This window comes from Elephas maximus, chromosome 24, assembly GCF_024166365.1.
Source record: "Elephas maximus indicus isolate mEleMax1 chromosome 24, mEleMax1 primary haplotype, whole genome shotgun sequence".
Lineage (NCBI taxonomy): Eukaryota > Metazoa > Chordata > Mammalia > Proboscidea > Elephantidae > Elephas > Elephas maximus.
Genome location: NC_064842.1, coordinates 28,510,956 through 28,531,060, shown reverse-complemented (window position 1 = coordinate 28,531,060; position 20,105 = coordinate 28,510,956). Strand labels below are relative to the sequence as shown.

The following is a 20,105-nucleotide window of genomic DNA, read 5'->3' as shown; positions in this document are numbered from 1 at the left end:
ACAATAATTTTAAGTTAAAATTTTTAAAAAGACATATTGCACAATAGCTAAAGACAAATTATTACCTGATTTGGTAACCCCAATTCCATCTTTTGTTGAGTAGTCCTGGCACTATGTAGACAGATGGCCAGAAGGGCTTCCAAAAGTCGTATGCTCTGAAGTGAGGTCTCATTTTCTTGATTCGTAAATACCTTTGCATCCTTAGAAGCAACTTCTGCAGCTGAAATTTTTTCCACATTTGTGGGAAAAATCTGCTGTGACTCTAATTTACCTAAACCATCAGCACTCTTTCTTAGGCTACTCAGTTCTGATGGAGTGGGGTCAATTTTTACAGTCAAAGATAATAAATCTTCCTCTATAGCTATCTCAGATTGAGAAGTTCTGCTTAAAGCTTGGCTTTCATTTACATTTATACCTTCCTGCTTTTTTTCTTGTCCTTCTTCATGACTTCTGAATAGTTTATGTATTACCATAAATATTAATTTATGACACACTTGGAAGCCACCAAGCCTATAAAACTGCTTCTGGAAGACTGAGCTCAACATGTAGATCCAGCGGCACATTGACCAAATGTCTGCTGCTTGGTGCATGTGTTCAGGAGAAGGCAAGGCCAGGCTCTCAAGAGATAAGGATGGCAGCATATGACTCAAAGGCTCACTTGCTGTACTGTCATAGCCAGAAGTATCTTCTGAGTCATTGGCGGAATCCCTATCAGATTCTGCTTCTTTACTCACGCATAAAAATGCCACACAGAGAAATAGGTTTATTGTGTTGATATGAACATCCTGATTAACAGTCTTCCATTTCTTTGGATAAGCGTCTTTGAGGCCAGTATAAAATTTGCTGAGGCTCTGAGGAGAATCTGAATAAACTTGCTGGTTATGAAAAGAAGTACCTACAATTACAGATGATGACTCCTTCTGTTCGCTGTCTAGCCCATCAGTACCTGGAATTGAAGCATCTTTCTGCTGTTCCCCTAGGCTGATTATCAGAGTTTCAAATGCTTTGAGGGAATGACTTCGAATACCATCTAAGTAATTTAATTCAATTATTTGATTTACTCCATTACAACTTAAAAACAAATTTCTTATTGCCCTGTGAGAGAAAAATAAATAAAAGATTTTACATAAAGAATATTAATACTTGTAAATAGGTATATTTACAATTTAAACACAACATGGCTACACCTGGTATATACTAAACACTACCTAATTTGACTCATCAATTATTTAGCTAAAGTTCTTCATTAGATATGCCCAGACCCTATAGTTACTTTCTGCATCCTTCTTCAAACACTGCATATATATATATGGCTACTACAGCATTTAAAAAAGAAAGGATTACAAATATCCCAAATTGAAGCAGTTTAGGGAAGAATATTTTTCTCCAAATGTCATATTCACCATGAATTCTAAATGCCACAACTACCATGTTTGTTTGTCTGTTTGGTTCCTGCAAGACTTTTTGCTTATTTTAGAGCTGTACCTAATAAAGAGAAAGAACCAAATTACAGTGCTGAAGATGATGTCCAGCTCTGTTTCAGGCTGAAACTCATGGAACTCCAGATCATTAGAAGTCTAGTGACAACTCTAACATAAATCTGTTCAGTGATTCTCAGCCCTTATTTTGCAAAGATCCAGGTTATCCACAAATATGCCAAGGAGTTACAAAACTTTCAAAACAAATTCAGTTCTATTTAAACAAATAAGGTCAGAAATATAAAAATTAAAAGATTGTAAGGCAATTATGTAACATTAAAAATAGCTTAAAGGAGTTGTATTAAGATGGACAAATAATGCCACAAATGAAGATGATGTTATATTTTAATATAAGAAGTTTTTGAAATGGCATATGCAATAATTTGAGAGATCAGGCTACTTTTCATAAGCAATTTTTAGTTATAAACTTATATTTTAAATGTGCCAGTTTTAACAATCACAAGTTTAGAAACTCACTGGTGGAATTATAGGTAATATTAATCTTTTAAGGAGCCCTGGTGGTGGCGTGGTTAAAGGGCTTGGCTGCTAACTGAAAGGTCAGTGGTTTGAACCCACCAGCAGCTCCGTGGGAAGAAGATGAGGGAGTCTGCTTCCGTACAGATTACAGCCTTGGAAACTTTATGGGGCAGTTCTATTCTGTCCTTTAGAGTTGCTATGAGTCAGAATCATCACAATGGCAGTGGGTCTAGTCTTTTTTGGGGTGTTATTAATCTTCTTTTTATTTATCTGTATTTTCTAATTTTTCTACATATGTTGCTTAAAAAATATGTTGCTTAGGTAATAAAATATAAATATGGTATTTAATCAGTAACAATCCCCTTAATTCTGCTGCCTCAATAATTATTATTTTATGTATGTACATATTTTACGTAGTTAATTTAAATAAGCATGCCACATTTTTAATTTTGCATTTTTACCCATGAATTATTATAAACATTTTCTCATATTCTAACATAATATTTGTAATGATTATTTTTAATGACTAAAAATAATATTCCATCAAGTACATATAATTTACTTAGCCTTGTCCACTGTTGGATATCTGTGCTGCTTCCACTTTTTTTTTCCCCTCAGAATGTATTTAGAACTTGCCCTTTTTTCACTAGGAGATTAATATCAATGGCTCTATCCTCTCCTTTATAACCATGGCAGTAAAAACAGACAGACAGACAGATATATAGACAGATAGATCAATTCATCGATAGATAGATGGGGGAAAAAAATTCTGACCTGAAAATGGGAAACCTGAAAATTGGAACTTTTTTGTTGTTAAACTAAAATTAAATCCTAGAAAAGAATAAAGAGTAAAGACAGTCACATTTATGATGAGGCCCCAGAGTTATCAAGGTTAGAAGTTCAAATGCATATTCTTTATAGCACACCCAAAAACATCCAAGAAGGAAAAAACGCACATACATACAAACCTGGATTTCAGCAGGGTGGGCAGGGTTTTTAAGTAAATCTCAAGCACTTCCTGAGGCAAACACTGGCTGTGATGGCTACACACGTGAGTTCGAGCTGTAGTAATGCTTAGGTGCTGACAGTGACGAGCTAGCTCAACTGCTCTTTGGAGCATGAGATTAAATATATAATTATACAATTTCCACTGCACAACTACATTGCCCTTCTGGATTAAACTGCAAATGTGATTTGCAATCTGTATGCTGTGCAATTTGTCGTCTTCAAAAACAAAGTTCTGATAAGTCTCTAATGCATTCCATTTCCACAGCAAGTCTTCAGACCCACTGCTGGGCAGGATCCCTTGGAATCTGTAAGAAGGGCTGGACAAACTTGATGAAGATTCAGCATCACATGTGTTGCCCTGCAGTGTCTCTTCTAACTTGGCCAGTTGATCAGAGTAAACTGTACAAATATTGCAAGCTGCTTTCTTAATTTTTTGCGATATCTCTGCTCCTCCTAACTGATCCAAGATAAGTTTGTTAAGAATATTCAATATATGCTGCTGAAAATTTTTCAGTGCTGGCAATTTAAAAGCATGGAGCAAAGGAACGATTACAGATTTGGGATCCATACAACAGCATATTCCGACACTATGAACACCTGATAGAATCTGGACACAAGTACTGCTCAAGGACACCTGTCGTAGTAAGTGTAAGCACTGATGAGCACACACTGCAATACAACAGCACCGCTCAGGATAATAAACGCCTCCATCTGCAGTCTCTTCAAATGGGTTTTTGGACACCTGGTTTTTAAAAGCCGAAACCGGGAGACCTGAGAGATCTCTGTGGTGATGCATAAAGTGAGAATATTCACAGCGTCTGTGCCTTTTCCTTGTACACACTGAATGATGAAGTTGCTCTGATTTCACTTTTTTGACAGTGCTGATTATTTTCATCACACCATTTATCAAGGCTTTCAAATGTTCTGAGGCCTCCGCAGGGACTCTCTCTCTTAAAACCAGCCATTCCATTTGAAGAACTGCTGTTTCAAATAAATTAAACCCATGATGTTGAATGAATTCTTGAAGCAAGTCCATGGCTTGACTGAAGTAGAAGGGATCTGAGGCTGCACTTTGAAGACAACAGATCAGAATTTGTAGAACTCCTTCCAGAAGCTCAGGCAACAGAAGGGCTCTGTGACGGTATTTTGAAAACACAAAATCTTCCCGAACCTCCTGTAGTGTTTTCTTTTGTCTTGGTGCAAAAGGGTCAGGTTGCTTTTCCAGACAGGCTCTAATTTTTGAAGCTGCCCTAAGTAACTCAGTTAAATTTTTTCTAAGGCTTTCTGGCATCGTCTCTGCAGTACTAATATCTACTGACATAAGATGCAGCACTGTTCGAAACAGCATCCGTTGAATCAAAGCCACCGGTTCTTCAGTCCAACCTGCAGAAACCACTTGATTCTCCAAATTGTTGCTTAGATTACAACAGTCCCCAAAGCCTGCAAGGAATTCAGTCAGCGTGGGCACTACACTGGCTGCTAGTGCAGAACTATGATTCAAGGTTATATCAAACTTACAAACTTTCTCTAATAAAGATAACAAAACACGGCATAAGTCAAATGGAGAATTGTTCATGTTACTGATAACAGACAAGGCAGCTGGCTCAGTTAAAATGTCAGTGTTTGACTCCTGTCTTGGAATAACCTCTCTGGAATTTTCTAAAGCCATGGTATCAGGAAGAGTCTGTCCTTCTTTGGTTGCTGAGTGGTCGACTTCAGCTGTGAGGTGGTCTTCTTTAGGAGGCTGTGTTACAAAATGCAGTAGCAGATGAGGCCTCCTGTGCTTATTCATTGCGATACTTTTTTCATCTGAATTGGCTTCTGAATCTGAAGTAGAGAGCTGTGTCTTTCTTGCATCTCTTATAGAATAGCGATGGGTTGTTTTACGCTGACGTCTGCTTTTTGGAAAAATGTTTACTTTTGCAGAAACCTGACCACATGGGGTACTTCCTTCTAAATATAATTTGTCCTGAGGAGGTCTTTGTGAACTTGAGATCTTTTCTTTGGTCAGGATTATATCAGCTGAGAAAGGCAGATTAAAATCTAAAGAAATAAAGAAAGAAAACTTAGAATTCCTCAATATGTTTTAAAATTCAATTCGTATAGGCAATGATTCCCTTATTTATCGCCCACTTTGGGAGTTACTTTTGCTTCAAGACTGATTTCCTTTAGCTATTTGTTATGACTCTGGGTCAATTTTCTCCCACATTATCCTTCTCACCCCAAACAATAGGTGGTATAAACTCAAAGAATACAAAATGATTTGGAAAACAGCACCAGGAAAGAACATCTGATTTAAAACCATGTGTCACATTTTAACTCCAACATAAAAGACTCTTTAGATTATCTGATATTTAGCGCTATTGTTCATACCATTTTACAAATCTCTTCCAATGGTACAACTAATTAAGTTACAAGGGTAAATATTATATTCTCAAACATAGTAGTTTATAGCCCTGATATAACTTGAGAACTTTAAGATTTTCCAAAATTATTTTAAAATCATACAAACTATACCAAATGTTCTCCAAAATTGAGGTTAAAAGAGTTCTTTCAAAATATTTAGTGAGCATTGTGTGTCATGCACTGAACTAGGGACCAGGTACAGGCATCACTGTTTCCTCCTCAGTGTCTAGAATAGGGCCTGGCATGTGGTCAGCCTTCAGGAACTATTTCTAACTGAAAACACATGAAATTGGTCTTTCCCTTTGCAATAAGATATACCTATATGAAAATAATATTGCAATTTGGAATGAATGAATAAAAAATTGGAAATAAACATGTGCACTTTAATTAAGAGAAGAACAAAATGAATAAGGAGGGGGTAAATTAAAAGGAGGTTGATAAATTCCACCAAACTGAAAGAGGCAAGACAGACAAATTTTCCAAAAGAATGCTAATTAGACTTCTTAAGCAATTAACGATCTGTGAATTCTACAAATTCAGAAAAAAATTAGAGCAGAGGGTCTACGAGTCAACGAATAAACAGTAAAACAATATTACAAGTGCTAAGATAACTCCTTAAAAAGAGAGCCTCATAGCAGAAATTTATTAAAAATACATACATGGCATTAAAATACAGAAGAATTTTTATTTTTTTTTATAATAACTTAAGGCTTAAACCTCAAATAGTTCACAGTTCACACATCCTAGAAAGGGTCAAGGGAGAAAATTGTTAATCCTAACACTGAAACACTTAAATTAAGATCGATGTACTTAATATGACTACTATACATATGTTTTAGTCCTTTTCAAAATCAGAAGTTAAAAATACACGTTAACCTTAATGTAATAATGCTATACAACATTGAGAAGATATTACTTCAAACGTTTCCTTTAAAAGCAACATTAAAAAACTAACTTAAAGCAAATATTGAGGAGTCACTTCAGTACTAGTACTATAACGTAGTATTTAAAATAAGCAAAGGATCTTTAATTCTTCAAAAATTTTCACTATTCATTTCTCTGACACTATGTTAAATCTCTAGATTTGCTCTTTGATAAGTGTTCTTCTTCATGTATTTTTCTAATTATTATCTCCTTCAAATAGCCTCCTAAGAAGCGCCATAATTTTGTATTACTGGAAGCAATGATGTTTGCTTAAAGGACCACGCTAATATGTACTGTGCTGAATCTGAAGCTGTATCAACTCTTCAGACAGAAGTAACTTTTTAATGGGATTTTTCCCCCAATGAAACTTTGATAATGTAAGTGATATGACAAAGGAAAGAAACCTACCTGTCGCCTTTTCTTCTTGAACTGGGATCTTCCACACCAGTGGTAGGAGTGAAAGAAGAAGAGTAAGGAGTTCTTCTCTACATGTTAATGCCTGTGTTAGAAACAAGAGTCTTTCATGTTCTGAGGTTATGAGACACACCAGTTCCTAACTTCTTGTCTTAAATTGAACCCCAAAACCTTGTTCTTCACCAGTTGCATTTGAGAAGCTAAGAATCAAATGAACCTATCTTAAATCCAATTAAAGCTGTGATATTTTTCAACATATAAACTTTTCAGTGACAGAAGAATGTAAGGGTATTTGATGGTATTTGGCACGTTCTTGCTAATACATCCAGAAATAGCTGTTATTACCACCAGGCACACTGAAAGAATTCATCATCTATAAAAGAACAAATTCACTAGGTGAAAATGAAAAGTTAAGCCTGTTAATTAGAAAAACAACATGAAGATACTAGAAAAATGTAAGGTCTTCATGCAGTTTAACGTAAAACTCAGAACACAATCTTAAAAAGAGAAACTGACATAATTAATAAATAATAGTAAAAGACTCATTAGTGAAGGTAATCCAATAAATATTTACTGACTGTACACTATGTTCACAGGAATTACTGTCTTAGCCTTTATGGAGGCTATGGTTCAAGCCCTGGATAAGGTCCTCTCATTGGGTACATAAAATACAACAAATAGTTACAGGGAACAACAGAAGGCACGTAGCATGAGTTAAGAATCCAGGAATGACACAGGCACTCAGTTTAGGAGTTCAGAAAAGGAACAATCATTAGCAGTTAGAAATGTGAGGGTAGGGCTTGGGCTAGAGAGCTAGCCCTAGATGGATGCCTGGACATGCATGGTGAAGGACTTAATTCAAGTTGAATCCCTCACACCAATCAATGCTGAGAGTCAGGGTAACACAATTAGAAAGACCCGCAGGGCACTGTATAGAGGACAGAAATGCAGGGGGCAGGAGGGGAGCAGTCAGTGTCAGGGCAGGGAAAGTAGGGAGACTATTGGAATTACAACAATCCAGATTAGAGATGATGATGGTCTGAAGTGCTCTGACAATAGAAGGGAAAAGGAGGCATATTTGAGAAACTACAAGGTAGAAATGAAATAACGTGCAGCTGATTATTATGGGGCATAAAGGAGAAAAGCAGTTGACATTATAGCAAAGGAGACAGAAAATAATGAGTACAAATAAGAACATTTCAGGCAGAATGCTGTGCTATGAAGAAAACTAAGCAGGGAAGGGAGTGATGAAAAGTGGGACATTTTAGGCAGGGTATTCAGGTTGGGCCATTTTTCTTCAGGCTGGGCCATTTGAGCAGATACTTAATTGATGAGAGTAAGGCATCCATGTAAAGATTTGGAAGGGCTCCTGGCAGGTATGTAAAGGGATGGAAGGGTTTGGCTTTTTCATGGACTAGCAGGAGACCAGTGTTGCTGGGGCATAACAACAGAATGTGCTAGAACATGAGGCTGGAAGGTATATGTCAGAAAGGCGGGCAGTGCCAGATCTTGTAGGCCTTATGGTCTTACAAAAGAGTTGGAATTTACCTCAAAATATGGCAGGAAGCTTTCGCAAACATACTTTCCAGGCTTCTCTCAGAGCATGAACTCCAGGGCTCAGGCCTACTAGTCCTCACAATCACCCCCATTTTCTGCCACTGTCTAGTACATAGTTGATGTTCAGTCAACATTTACTGAATAAACGATTTTAAATTCTGGAAGCAAAGTAGAAATGGTACTAAAGAGCTTCATTTCCACTTGGTTTACTTCAAAATTAACAAGACTACAGATGCCTGGATAACATATCCATGTATAGCTCACACACAGAATACACCTCAACATTTTAAGATGCTAGTAAAAATGTACATGGTCTTATAAAAAAATGTATATCAATTTTTAGCATTCATCCTGTAAGAGTCCTCCTCTGAGTCTTTGTAATAGACTTAGAGGATGACCAATAAAAACATTTCAGTGGAGCTTATAGAAAACTTAAGGGTCTGTAAGAAGTGCTGCAGACATGCTATCTTTAAAAGACCATTTAGCCCTTGCTGCACAACAGTACACTGGCAAATCATCACTGTGCTGTCAACAGGCATTCCTGTCTCCTGGCCTGGCTGACACCACTGCAGTGGTCTGGAACATCCCTCACTCCTCCCACTTCCTAAGGGCTCCCACACTACCTTCAAGGCTCAGCTCCAGCAACATCTCTTCTGTGAGGCTTTTCCTCCCATACCAACCAAGTGTCTTAGTCATCTAGTGCTGCTACAACAGAAATACCACAAGTAGATGGTTTTAACAAAGAGAAATTTATTTCCTCACAGTAAAGTAGGCTAAACGTCCAAATTCAGGATGTTAGCTCCAGGGAAAGGCTTTTTCTGTCGGCTCTGGAGGAAGGTTCCTTGTCCTCAAACTTCCCCTGGTCAAGGAGCTTCTCAGGCGCAGGGACACTGAGTCCAAAGGACATGCTCTGCTCCCTGCACTGCTCTCTTGGTAGTATGAGGCCACACCCCAGAGAAACTCCCTTTACATTGGATCAGGCAGGTGACCTGAGTAAGAGTGGTGTTACAATCCCACCCTAATTCTCTCAACATAAAATTACAATCACAAAATGGAGGACAACCACAGAACACTGGGAATCATGGCCTAACCAAGTTAATACACACATTTTGGGGGGATCATAATTCAATCCATGACACCAAGGTTACTGTTCTCCCGCCTCAGGACTTCTGCACTTTCTTTACTTCATGTCTGTTGCCCATTTCACCAAGAAGATGAGTTCTTAGAAACCATGGGCCTTTTAGGTTTTGTTTTTTGTGTCCTCTGTTACAATTTCAGTCCTTAGGAGGACACCCCTCGCCTTGCCCCTGCCAATACAACAGAGGGGGAACAATTCTCTGCTTCACACTACATTACCATCATCTCTACTACAATTCTTATCAGGGCAGCTCTCTCTAACCTCTGGACCTATGACTTTTTTAGGTTATCTTATATTCCCCGGTTCACTTATTGTGTCTAGCACCAAAGAAACCACATATGTAATTCTGTCTTTTTGGAAATCATCTTTTTCTTTTATTTGCGGGCAGCTTGGCAAATGAGAACTTGCAGCCCTCTGTTTCAAACCAAGCTCTAGTTTTATCTTCCAAGGTCCTAAGTGCATACAACAGTCACAGTATCCAAGGAGGTGGGGACACCCTCATGGCATCTAAGCAGAAAGGTCCATTTTACCATGCCATAAACAGATCCATGCCTGTAGCTATTCCTAGACTGTCCAGCCTACAGAAATCTGTCAGTATCACACCACTCCTCATTTAATACTTGTATTTTTATGTCTTCCCTTCTATGGTAAAATTTATGATCATATTATGCCTCTTTTAATTCCCCATAGCAGTAATAAATGGTAAAATCACTCTCATTCAGGTATTTTTTTAATTCAGTTCAAGAAATACGTTTTACGTACCTACTAGTTGTCAGGTACTGTCCTTTTCATAACTCTATTGTTTGGCTATATATTAATTGCCTATGCCAGCCATGTAGAAGTAGTGGTGGCAGAATGAGTGAGAAAGGGCAAGAAAGCCAGGGGGTAAGGCTCAGATCCCAACCCACACCAATGTCTAGGAAGCTGCAAAGGCAAATGGTACTAGATCAGTGGGCTTATGGGCCCCTGATTGCATGCCAAGGAACATGGACCACATCCTGAAAGTGACAGGAAGTTACTGAAGTTATTTTAACTGATATTACTGGTATTACTTTAAATCAATATCTTGACATGCTAATTAAATTTAATCTTCCTGGCATAAACAGAAGCCTAATGTATGTGAAACAGCTCTGGTGGCATACTGGTTAAGCGCTCAGTTCCACAGGAGAAAGATGTGGCAGTCTGCTTCCATTAAGATTAAAAAACCAAAAACCAAACCCACTGATGTCGAGTCGATTCCAATTCATGGCGACCCTATAGCACAGAGTAGAACTGCTCCATAGGGTTTCCAAGGAGCACCTGGCGGATTCGAACTGCCGACCTTTTGGTTAACAGCTATAGCACTTAACCACTACGCCACCAGAGTCTCCCCATAAAGATTACAGCCTTAGAAACCCTATAGGGCCTATTCTGTCCTACAGGGTCATGGAGAATCAGAATCGACTCGATGGCAGTGGGTTGGGTTGGGTTGGGTTTGGGTATGTATGCGTCCTTTACTTAAGTCCTCTATTTCTTCTATTAGGTACGTGTATACACATATACATGAAATTTTCTTCATTAATACTATAAATAGAATTCTTTTTTATTTTCTTGCTTTATAGACACAGTTAAAGGAAACTTAATATAAGTTTGTCTTATATTCTATAACTTCACTGAACACATTATCACTAACAGTTCTGGATGATTTTTTGGATTTCTCTGCACATGTCCCTTAACATATGATATTTTTATTTTTCCATCTTCCCCACATTTAGCGCTCATTAATTTCATATTCCACTCTACCACTGTGTGTTTTTAAAACATGATAGCAAACAAAAATAGTAATAAAGAGTTATGTTGGTCCTATTGTAGAGCTGCTTCTTAAAAATATTATTGGTTCGTTTACTCTTTGTGATACAAAGGAAGCCCTGTATTCTGAATTTGTTCTTAGAACTTCTGTGAAGAATACATAAATCTTATCAAACGTTTTTTGGTTTCTCAGGATAGTTATATCATTTGCACTGTTTTTCCCATTAATGTGAAATGTTATGCTAATGTTTTTTCTTGGATTAGACAAGGGTGAGGCAAACTGTTCCTGTAAAGGGCCAGAGAGTAAAAATTTTAGGTTTTATGAGCCATACATGGTCTCTGTCACAGTCTTCTTGTTTTTTTTTCCAAAACAACACTTTAAAAATGTAAAAATCATTCTTTTAGCTCATGGGCTTATAAAAACCTACCAATGGCAGCAGGATTTTGCCTACAGTCTGTAGTATCCCCTGCCATTCCCATTCCCATCTTCACTCCACTCCACATTCACATCCGCATCCACCCCCACTCTAGTCCCCTCCAGCTGTTAAATGGCTGCAATACACTTTGTTAGAAAGATTAAAGATGGTATCAGCTAGACAAAAGTACAACTAAGAATCTTGAGGACAGTATTCCACACACACCCCATATGCCCAAAGCAGAGAGCAGTCTCTTGAAAACAATTAACAGATGTGGCTTTTGGAACATGTAGTGAACCCCATTAAGAACCCCATTAAGATTCAGAGGAAATGCACAACATTTTTAGTAAAGTTGTACTGTTAAAAAATACTAACAGCTACGATTAAAAGCGACAGAAAGAATTCAAAATGAAGATGCCTCTGAGTCCCCACCTTTCTATAGACAGGAAACAAGGCGAGAAAGCTACAGATTATGGAGGAGACAAGACATCTCAGAGCACAGAGCCAAGGGTCCTAGAAAACCATGGACCTGAGAAACACATCCATAGAACCAAAGCAAATTCTGGCCCCAAAATAAGAGGCATGACAACATGTGCCTGACTAGACTTCAGATCCACTATGGATCAGTGACTGCTATATGCCTCCTGTCACTCTTCTTGTTGAATACAAGTATTAATTCTAGTTAACCTGTCCCTATCCCATCACTGTACATAAGATATGGGGTGGGGGACAAGGGGCAGATAACTTAGTTTTTTAATTCACAGGTCTCTCAATGAAGAGGAGCTGCAACCAAAGTGCTGCACCTGGAAGGCTTATTTGCATCCAGAACTACTGCTTGAGATCATGGACTTTAAGCCTGATGTCATGATGGAATGATATTCTGTGAGTCCTGGGAGAGAATGAATGTGGGAGGAATGCAAGTAACTGTGGCCAGAGAGGAGACCATAGTATATTAAATACAGCCACAAATTATATACACTTCTGTCTACCAAGCGCTGGAGTCAATTTCCCCATCCCTTGAACCTGGGCTGGCCTTGTCACTTGTTTTGAACAATAGAATAAGACAGAAGTGATGCTGTCTGAGTTCAGAGCCCAGGTCTCAAGGGGCCTTGCAGCTTCCCCCCTAATCCTCGCGGAATGCTTTCACCATTTATGTAAAGAAGCTAAGTCCGGCCTACTGCAAGATGAGCGGCCATGTGGATGAAGACTGACATAGCCTGGCTGATAGGCCCGTCCAACAGCCCTCAGGCAATCTGCCAACTAATTGCAATTTCAGACGCATGCCTCACTGACACCACATGGGGCAGAGACAGCCATCCCAGCTAAGCCCTGCCCAAACTTCCAATTCACAAAATTATGAGCAAATAAATCATTGTTGTTCTGTGCCACTAAATTTTGGAATGGTTACATAGCAATAAACCAATATACTCACTGTTCTATTTGCCTGGGTATACCAAAAAACAAACCCGTTGTCGTCGAGTCAATTTCGACTCATAGCAACCCTATAGGACAGAGTAGATAGGGTGGATAGAGTTGATAGGGTTTCCAAAGAGTGGCTGGTGGGTTCGAACTTCTGACCTTTTGGTTAGCAACTGAGCTCCTAACCACTATACCACCAGGGCTCCAATATTGCAACTCGGGGCTTGAATTTTTTCTTCAGTTCTTTCAGCTTGAGCTATGCCAAGCATGTTCTTCCCTTTTGGTTTTCTAACTCCACGTCTTTGCACATTCCTTTACGATAGTCTACTTTGTCTTCTTGAGCCGCCCTTTGAAGTCTCTGTTCAGCTCTAAACTAAGATGCCAGAAATCAGAACAGTGGTTGTATTGCTGCAGGGGAAAGGAGGTTGACTGGAAAGAGGCATAAAAAACTTTCTTGTGTGATGGAAATGTTGTAAACATTGAATTGGGTGCTGGTTACATAGGTGTATATACTTGCCAAGACGTACTCAACTATCCTATACATTTTAAATCTATGCATTTTACTAAATGTAAATTATACCTCGATAAAAAGTTATGTTTAATTTTTTATATTAAATGCCCATTAATAGAGCAAAAGGACTGTAGTGGAAAGGCAAGGACTTAAACTGCCTCTTCCCCGGAGTACCCAAGAAGTACTCCTACTCATAAGAAGCACAGATATAAAAGTTAAACTTCCTCTTGAAATGTATAGCTTTGTTCCTAATGTTACAGCTCCAACTTAAATGATTAAATCCTGTTCAGTAAAATTCCTCTTAAAGATGCAAATTTCTCCATTTCCTGATTTACAGAATTAAATGTTGATAAATAAGCCTGATTTTTTAAATAGCTACTTATTTTCACTCCAAAGACTGCTTCTACATTCCTACTATCAATGCTGCAGGTATTTTAAAAAGTTAGTGGAGAGGAAAAGGAGGGGGCTAAAAAATACCACCATAGGGAAAAAAAAATTGCAATTACAACTTGAATGATTTCAGACATTTAATAATACATTAAAAATTATTTCATGACCAAAAAGAGAAAGCACTGCATTTCGTAATGTAGAATAAGATGACTTTAAATAATCAAAGTTTCCAAATTAAAATCACTACACATTGCCTAAAAAATACTGTTTCTAATTTTTAATGTATAGAAAAGTCCAACAAATATAAAAATTAAATTACATTTATTTAGTCATACAGTTAACAAATCACATTCATCAAAAAAAAAAAAATTAAAAATAGAGGAAACTTCAACTGTCTTGGAAAATTCCATGACAGCTGGACACTATCATGAACATATGCTTCCTGACTTATATTTGTTAGGTTCTTTAGCTTACAGTAAAAACAGGCACTCACTTGAGACTATGTTGGCATCTCCTGCCTGGAGGGGAGATGAGAGGGTAGAAGGGGTTAGAAGCTGGCGAAATGGACAAGAAAAGAGAAGAGTGGAGGGAGGGAGTAGGTGGCCACATTATGGGGAGAGTAATTGGGAGTATGTAGCAAGGTGTATGTAAGTTTTTGTGTGAGAAATTGACTTGATTTGTAAACTTTCACTTCAAGCACAATAAAAATTAAAAAAAAAAAAAAACAGGGGCACTGCTTTATTTTAATCTTTATATTTACCTAAAATATGTATTTATTAGCAAAATGCTTTCATAGCACAGAAAAATTATTTAACAATGGTTAAGCTTACATATAGAGCCAGTAACACTTAAAGTGCCCAAAAAATAAAATACATCTATGCAACTGGTACAACAGAGACCTTATTATCTTTTCAGGCTAACTATAATATTATTATTAACTACATTCACTAATTCCTGAAAGCAGATAGTAAAGTTTTTCTTTTATAAAATAAATACTTGTTTTCTACTAAAAAAAAAAAAAAAGAAAAAAAATTTTTTTTTTCCTACTAAAATGAAATAAATATATCAGATTTAGACTTCAAGTTAACTTTATCTGAGTTACTCAGTGTTTCTGGATCTAGTTTTCTCATCTGCAAAATAAAGCTGGATGAAAACATCTCTCTAGTCCCAACTAGCTCTAAAATTCTGTTAGTTGTATAACAAGGAAACAGCAAGATACCATATAGTATACCACACCACTTTAGGAAAAGACAATAACACACAAAAACCTAGATATAGATAAGTTAAAGGTCTCAGTAATTATTTTACACAAAAGGGTTATCTGCTTTCCTCCAAGAATATCCCCTAAGTAGGCTCCTTAAATAAAATTTAGATAAAACTTTTCAATCATACCTGATGTTTACAGAAAGTGCAAATCCACAATCTATATCTCCACTAATAATCATAGCTATCTCACAATGATATTAAGACAAAAAGAACCAAAAAAAAAAACCCAAACCCACTTCCATGGAGTTGGTTCTGATTCATAGTGACCTTATAGGACAGAGCAGAAGCCCCATAGGGTTTCCACGGCTCCAAATCTTTACAGAAGTGGACTGCTACATCTTGCTCCCACAAAGCAGCTAGTGGGTTCAAACCACCGACCTTTTGGTTAGCAGCTGAGCACTTTAACCACTGTGCCACCAGGGCTCTTCATAAAAAGCACAGTATGTAAAAAACCAAGAAGGCCTGGTGGTGTAGTGGTCAAAGCACTCGGCTGCTAACTGAAAGGTAAGGGGTTCCAACCTACCAGCTGCTACATGGGAGAAGGATGTGGCAGTCTGCTTCGGTAAAGATTTACACCCTTGAAAACCCTGTGGGGCAACTGTACTTTGTCCTATAGGGTCACTATGAGTCAGAATTGACTCCACGGCAGTGGATTCGGTTTTTTTTTTTTTTTTTTGTATATATAAAACCATTTTAGAAGAAAGGCCACTTATAATTCTAAAATATTTCGAACATTTTGAAAAGTATCCAAAGAGACAATATATGTAATAAATAGGGCTATTTTTCTTTGTTGGAATGATTTGAGAGACATGATTTTATCTCAAAGAGACTCAGAAATTATGTACTTATAATTAAGTACAATATACTGGCAAAAAAAATTATTTTATAGAAAAATCTTACCTGATCAATGATAGAATTTAGCTTGGTAAGTAACAGAAATCCCCGACCATGAACAAGGTACTGCCCAAGGGCTGCCATGTGTGTCTCCTCCTCTTCCTCCTCCCTGGCCTCCACCCTCTGGACCACAGCATTGCAAAGCCGGTTGACATCGGTCAGAAATTCACGTGCCAGTAAGTTACTGTTGGTGCTCATGACCGAGCTAGAAAATAAATATTGGAAAAAAGAAGATTAAAAAAACTTATAAAATTTTACATTTCCAAACTATGTCTTTTTGTTTTTATATTTTTGAAACGAAGACTGACTTAAAATGATTGGGTGTTAGTACTTAACCTTGTAATATTTTCATATATAGTTCTGACCTAGTCAGGTGCTGCTCGAATAACTCCTGCCATGGCAGAAGCTAGTCCCAGGGTTTGAAATGCCAAACACAGCCAAGAATGGGTAAGAGAAGACAGAGGGAGTGGTGGCCAGGAAGGTAGATCCTGACTTTTTCTCTTAAAAAAAAAAAACCTCATCATAGAATAAAAATAAACTCATTACTTATATTATTGTTTTCATGTTTCAAAACAGGGAAATGTATCTTTTAAAAATATAAGCTGTTTTTCACTGTACAGACTTTACAATCATAGCCTCACCCCTCTCCAATAATGCGGGGTGGAGAGGGGAGAAGTTTCCCATTCAAGTGAATAAAAATGGAACAATTCTAGCAGCTGAAGTTATGCCCACCTCACCTTGTATTAAACATTTGAATCAAATAAAGGGCTATGTGACATATTAAAATAAGGAAAATAATAAGGTAAAGTAGATAGAAGAGGTAGGAAAATAAAAATACAAATAAAAGAAATAATCAGAAAGAAAAAATCATAAACAACAAAATGCCCATGGTTTCAAAAGAGTTTCATCTTAAAAGTAATTTGGAGACATCCACCAGTGGCTCCAAGGGAGAAAAGACCTCGCCAGCTGCTCCCATAAAGATGACAGACTAGGAAACCCTATGGGGCAGTTCTACCCTGTCCTACATAGTCGCTATGGGTCAGAATCAACTAGGCAGCAAGTGGTTTGGTTTTAGTAACTTAAAAAAAAATTTTAACCTAGAAAGGATAAATTAAATAAGACATACATTACCTAGTCTTCCCTCATCCCATTCGAAGGGAAGTCCTCCCCATACTCCTTACTGACTGGCAATAGGAATAGTCAGTCTGTGGACCCTAATGATTGAAGCACAACGGACTAAAGAGCAGCCAACATACATGCTGGCCGGCAAAAATATATATATATATATATATTTATTTTTTTGCCAGCAAGATGTGACTAAATTGGGCCAATTAGATTTTCTTTCTCTCTCCCAGGAATCTGAACTAGGGGACACAGTTAATGTGGAAAGGTCACACAGAGATAGGCCCGTGATAACTATTATAAAGTAAATGAGTCTCAGAAGAAGCCAATTGGGTGAAAAACCAACAGGATGTAAAGAGAAGCAGCTAAACATGAAAGGGAGAAACAAAAGAAATTCCTAATACTACCCAGTGGTTTCATTCTTGGACTCCCATTAGAATTCTGGGTGTTATTACAATAACTACTCCCTCTTTATTATAATAAATATTATTATTATTATTAAATATCAGGAGAAGACATCAAAGTAGAAAAAAATAAAATGCGCATCACCCATTCCCTAGAATGTAGCAATAACCTGTTATGCTGGCTCTTTAATAAGCTTTCGTAAAGTTAAATTGTTCAATAAATCAAAAAATCTAATTTATATTCATCCCATATTTTTCCAACTTTATTAAACAAATGTCACCTAATCTGTCATGGATTTTAAGACCCATCATTATTTAATGTAACATGAAAAAAGAAAAAATACTACCAATTAAACTGTGATACAATGCTTTTTTCTCACTTACGAATTCTTCACACAGTCCCATTTTTGTACCATCAAGACCATTCATGATGCAACATTTAAGAGTCCTAGCACTGGGTTACTGGGATTGCCATCCGAAGCTGCTGACATCATCCTTTGCTTGCTTTTTTTTTTTTTCCATTATTGGTTCTCTTTGTTATTTAATTTTTATTTTCCCCAAAAGCTGAGAGTAAAATAAGCTTTTGTTTTGTTTCTTTTAATTGTGCTTTAGGTGAAGATTTATAGAGTAAATTAGTTTCTTATTAAACAATTAATACACATGTTGTTTTGTGACATTGGTTGCCAATCCCCATTAGCAGCTTTCCTGTGCCCTCCTGCCTTCTTGTCCTTGCCCCTGGGCTGGTGTGCCCATTTAGTCTCGTTTTGTTTCCTGGGCCTGTCTAATCTTTGGCTGAAGGGTGAACTTTATGTTCATTTCTTTTAACCACCGTGCAATACGCCATTGTATGAACAAATCACAATTTTATATATCCATCTCTACTAATGGAAAGTAGAGTTATTTTTCTTTTGGGGTTTAATTAATGTCATACAACTATGCAGTTTTAAAGCCTCAGACTGAATCAACTATTTTGACTGTTAACCCAATTATTCTACGTTACAAAATATTTGTTAGACACTTACCAGTATTTCAACACTTCTGTAACATTTAGAATCTTTATAATTTGAACTCATGAAATAGAAGAACCAAATCTTCTTAGAAGAAAACTTCACCTACAAAAAAAAAAAATTTTTTTTTTAAAGACCAACACATTAATGGCAACGGTAAACCACAAAGAATTTAAAAAAATAAAGGGGCCAGCTTCAGTGTTCTGACATGAAAATCACAGGCTAGCCTTCTCAGAAGGCGTATGAATCAGCCAACAAATTTTAAAACCTCAAATGCACACTAAAAAAACACCTAGCTACAAGAATTGAGTCTTGAGAGAAGGAAGCTTGGAACACAGTGACCTGAATAAGGCAACTTGATCACAGCTCTCTACCTCTCCCCTTCCAACTCCTAACTAAGAACCTCCAGGTAAACTACAAGTTAACTATAAAGGAAGAAGAATCAGACCAGTATCAGTCTTCTTAACACTGGACTCCAGAAGACAGTGAAATATCATCCCCAAACCAAAACCAAGCCCACCACCAAATTTCATATATCCTTGTTGAAGTTTTTAAATGTTAATCTTTCATGTATAATACAATGAAGGCTATTTCTAGAACATGAAAGGATATATTGCTACTTCTAGGATTTTTTTTTTTTTTTTTTTTTTAGGATAGCAACAAGATGCTTCTCTTTAAGTTACCTGTTGTCCCTTCACCTGTAGTTTTTACCTGGAGGAAACATGGAGGATGTTTCCTTGTTGTAGTTATGAGGCAAACATTAAGGTTTATTTTGAGTCACAAGATTTTAATCAGAGTGATCTTTTTTAATTGCTTCAAAATGCTCCAATCTGGAGAACTCTGCTGAGTTCCTTTCAGCTTGGCAAACAGTTCTTGTACCACACGCTATTCTAGGCACTTGGGGATAAAAAAAAAAAAAAAATTTTTTTTTTTTTTTTAAAGCAGGCAGGAAATAGTACAGAGCTGCAGCGTCTGAATTAGAAAAACACCCTTCCTGGATGAATGCGGCCCCACACCAGGGCACACAGCCATCAGAGCACAGGGAGATTTCAGTCCCGCTGGTCCACTCAGCTGCTGGAGCGCCAGCGTGCACTGCATCCCCTGCTGAACCAAATGAACCACTTGGGACGGGTCCTTCACACACCTTCCAGTCCTGCTCCGGCCCCTCTCCTGAGCTAATCCAACCACATATTTTTAAGCTTAAAATTATGGAAAGAGAAATTATCAATCAAATTATGAGCCTAACATGGTATCGTAGTAACTACTTTGACTACGAGCAGGATGGAGCCATCTATTTTAAGCAAAGCTAAAATGACTCCAGCTAATTCGGTATGGCCATTAGAAGCACAAGCTGACAGAGCACTGGATCTGTCTGTTTCTTTCTCCTACCGAGGGATATTTTCTAGGCCAAGCTGAGGGCTTTCTCTAATGCTCTTAAATGGCACGGCTTATTTGTCTCTTTATTTTGCATCACCCAGTTTGGATA

General features: G+C 37.4%; 1 protein-coding gene across 6 annotated transcripts in view; it reads right to left on the bottom strand.

The window, feature by feature from the left end:
- LYST (lysosomal trafficking regulator) overlaps positions 1-20,105 on the bottom strand; it is a 211,994-nt gene that overhangs the window by 143,423 nt on the left and 48,466 nt on the right. For all 6 annotated transcript variants that reach the window (XM_049868668.1, XM_049868673.1, XM_049868670.1 and 3 more), the window contains exons 2-6: positions 18,635-18,724; positions 16,093-16,291; positions 6,702-6,792; positions 2,924-5,006; positions 66-1,095 (exon numbers count right to left, since the gene is read on the bottom strand). In XM_049868668.1, the coding sequence (XP_049724625.1) occupies positions 66-1,095; positions 2,924-5,006; positions 6,702-6,792; positions 16,093-16,284 (3,396 nt within the window). In that variant the 5' untranslated portion in view covers positions 16,285-16,291; positions 18,635-18,724. The remainder of the gene's footprint in view (positions 1-65; positions 1,096-2,923; positions 5,007-6,701; positions 6,793-16,092; positions 16,292-18,634; positions 18,725-20,105) is intronic.